At 61.1% G+C, this 1,184-nt stretch overlaps 1 protein-coding gene across 1 annotated transcript; it reads left to right on the top strand.

Moving 5' to 3' along the window:
* Positions 1 to 63: 63 nt before the first annotated feature.
* On the top strand, positions 64 to 1,153 carry SDRG_17240 (hypothetical protein; the record flags this gene model as incomplete). Its single annotated transcript, XM_008623480.1, has 2 exons — positions 64 to 740; positions 818 to 1,153. The coding sequence occupies 2 exons, from the start codon at positions 64 to 66 to the stop codon at positions 1,107 to 1,109; spliced, it is 969 nt and encodes a 322-aa protein (XP_008621702.1). The 3' UTR covers positions 1,110 to 1,153.
* Between the last annotated feature and the right edge of the window lie 31 nt (positions 1,154 to 1,184).

The raw sequence follows: 1,184 nt of genomic DNA, 5'->3' as shown, positions 1-1,184 counted from the left end.
CACCTCGATGCGTACCCGCTCAACGACCCGAGTCTCTTCAACTACACCACGCTCAGCGCCGGCATGCACGACGACTTTGCACTCATGCAGCCGCTCGTCCACGCCGTGCGAACGTACTACTCGTCGTACTACGGCGTCGACGTGACGCCGATCGCTGCCGCCCACAACGTCCCGCTCTATGTCGGTGTGTACATGACGTCCGAAGACTGGTACAGCAGCCAAGTCGAGGCTGCGATCATGGGTGCCGTCAACTACCCGGCCACCGTCAAGGCGATTCTCGTCGGCAACGAAAACGTCGTGCCGCATGGTCCCTACAATACGTCGTACCTCATGAGCCAGATGCAGTACATCAAGTCCGAGGTCGCTCGGCGCTCCAACGGGACCGTCAACGTCCCGGTCGGGACCGTCCAGCGGGTCTCCGAGTGGCTCAACGCCGACATTCGAGCCAACATGCTGGCACTTGCCAACGCTTCGGACATTGTCGGTGTCAACATCTACCCGTTCTTCAGTAATGGGTACGACGTCAACAAGCCGGTCGCGATCCTCGACGCTCTCTGGAACGAAATGCTCAAGCTGTACCCGGCATCCAAGCTGCGGCTCACGGAGACGGGCTACTCGACCGCCGGCAACAACCTCACGACAGTGTCGCCGATCGTGGTGCCGAGTATTGCGAATGCGATGGGCTATTACAACGGTCTAGTCCAGTGGCAGCCATCCGCTGGCGGCGGCGAAGCGTTTTGGTACACGTTCTTTGATCTGCGCGACGACGACAAGACGCAACCCGAGCCGTTTGAGTCGTATTTTGGCTACTACACAGCCAAGGGCAAGAAGAAGACGGACAACTTTCCCGTGGCTGTGAACCCCGTCTACATCTCGCCGACACCGACGCCCACCGCAACACCCACACCCTCTCCAACGCCTACAACGACACCGACACCTACGCCAACGCCGACACCAACACCGACGCCGACACCGACACCAACACCGACGCCGACACCGACGCCGACACCGACGCCGACACCGACGCCAACACCGACGCCAACACCAACACCGACACCGACGCCAACGCCGACGCCAACACCAACACCGACACCGACGCCGACGCCTAGTCCAACGCTGACAACGGCAACGCCCATCCAGCTCTGCACGTTCAAGAAGACGATCCTCTCCGAGTGGAACGGCGG

The sequence above is a fragment of the Saprolegnia diclina genome (assembly GCF_000281045.1).
Source record: "Saprolegnia diclina VS20 unplaced genomic scaffold supercont1.224, whole genome shotgun sequence".
NCBI classification, from domain to species: Eukaryota; Oomycota; class Saprolegniomycetes; order Saprolegniales; family Saprolegniaceae; genus Saprolegnia; species Saprolegnia diclina.
The sequence above is the reverse complement of the archived record's forward strand: the minus strand, read 5'-3'. Positions and strand labels throughout refer to the sequence as shown.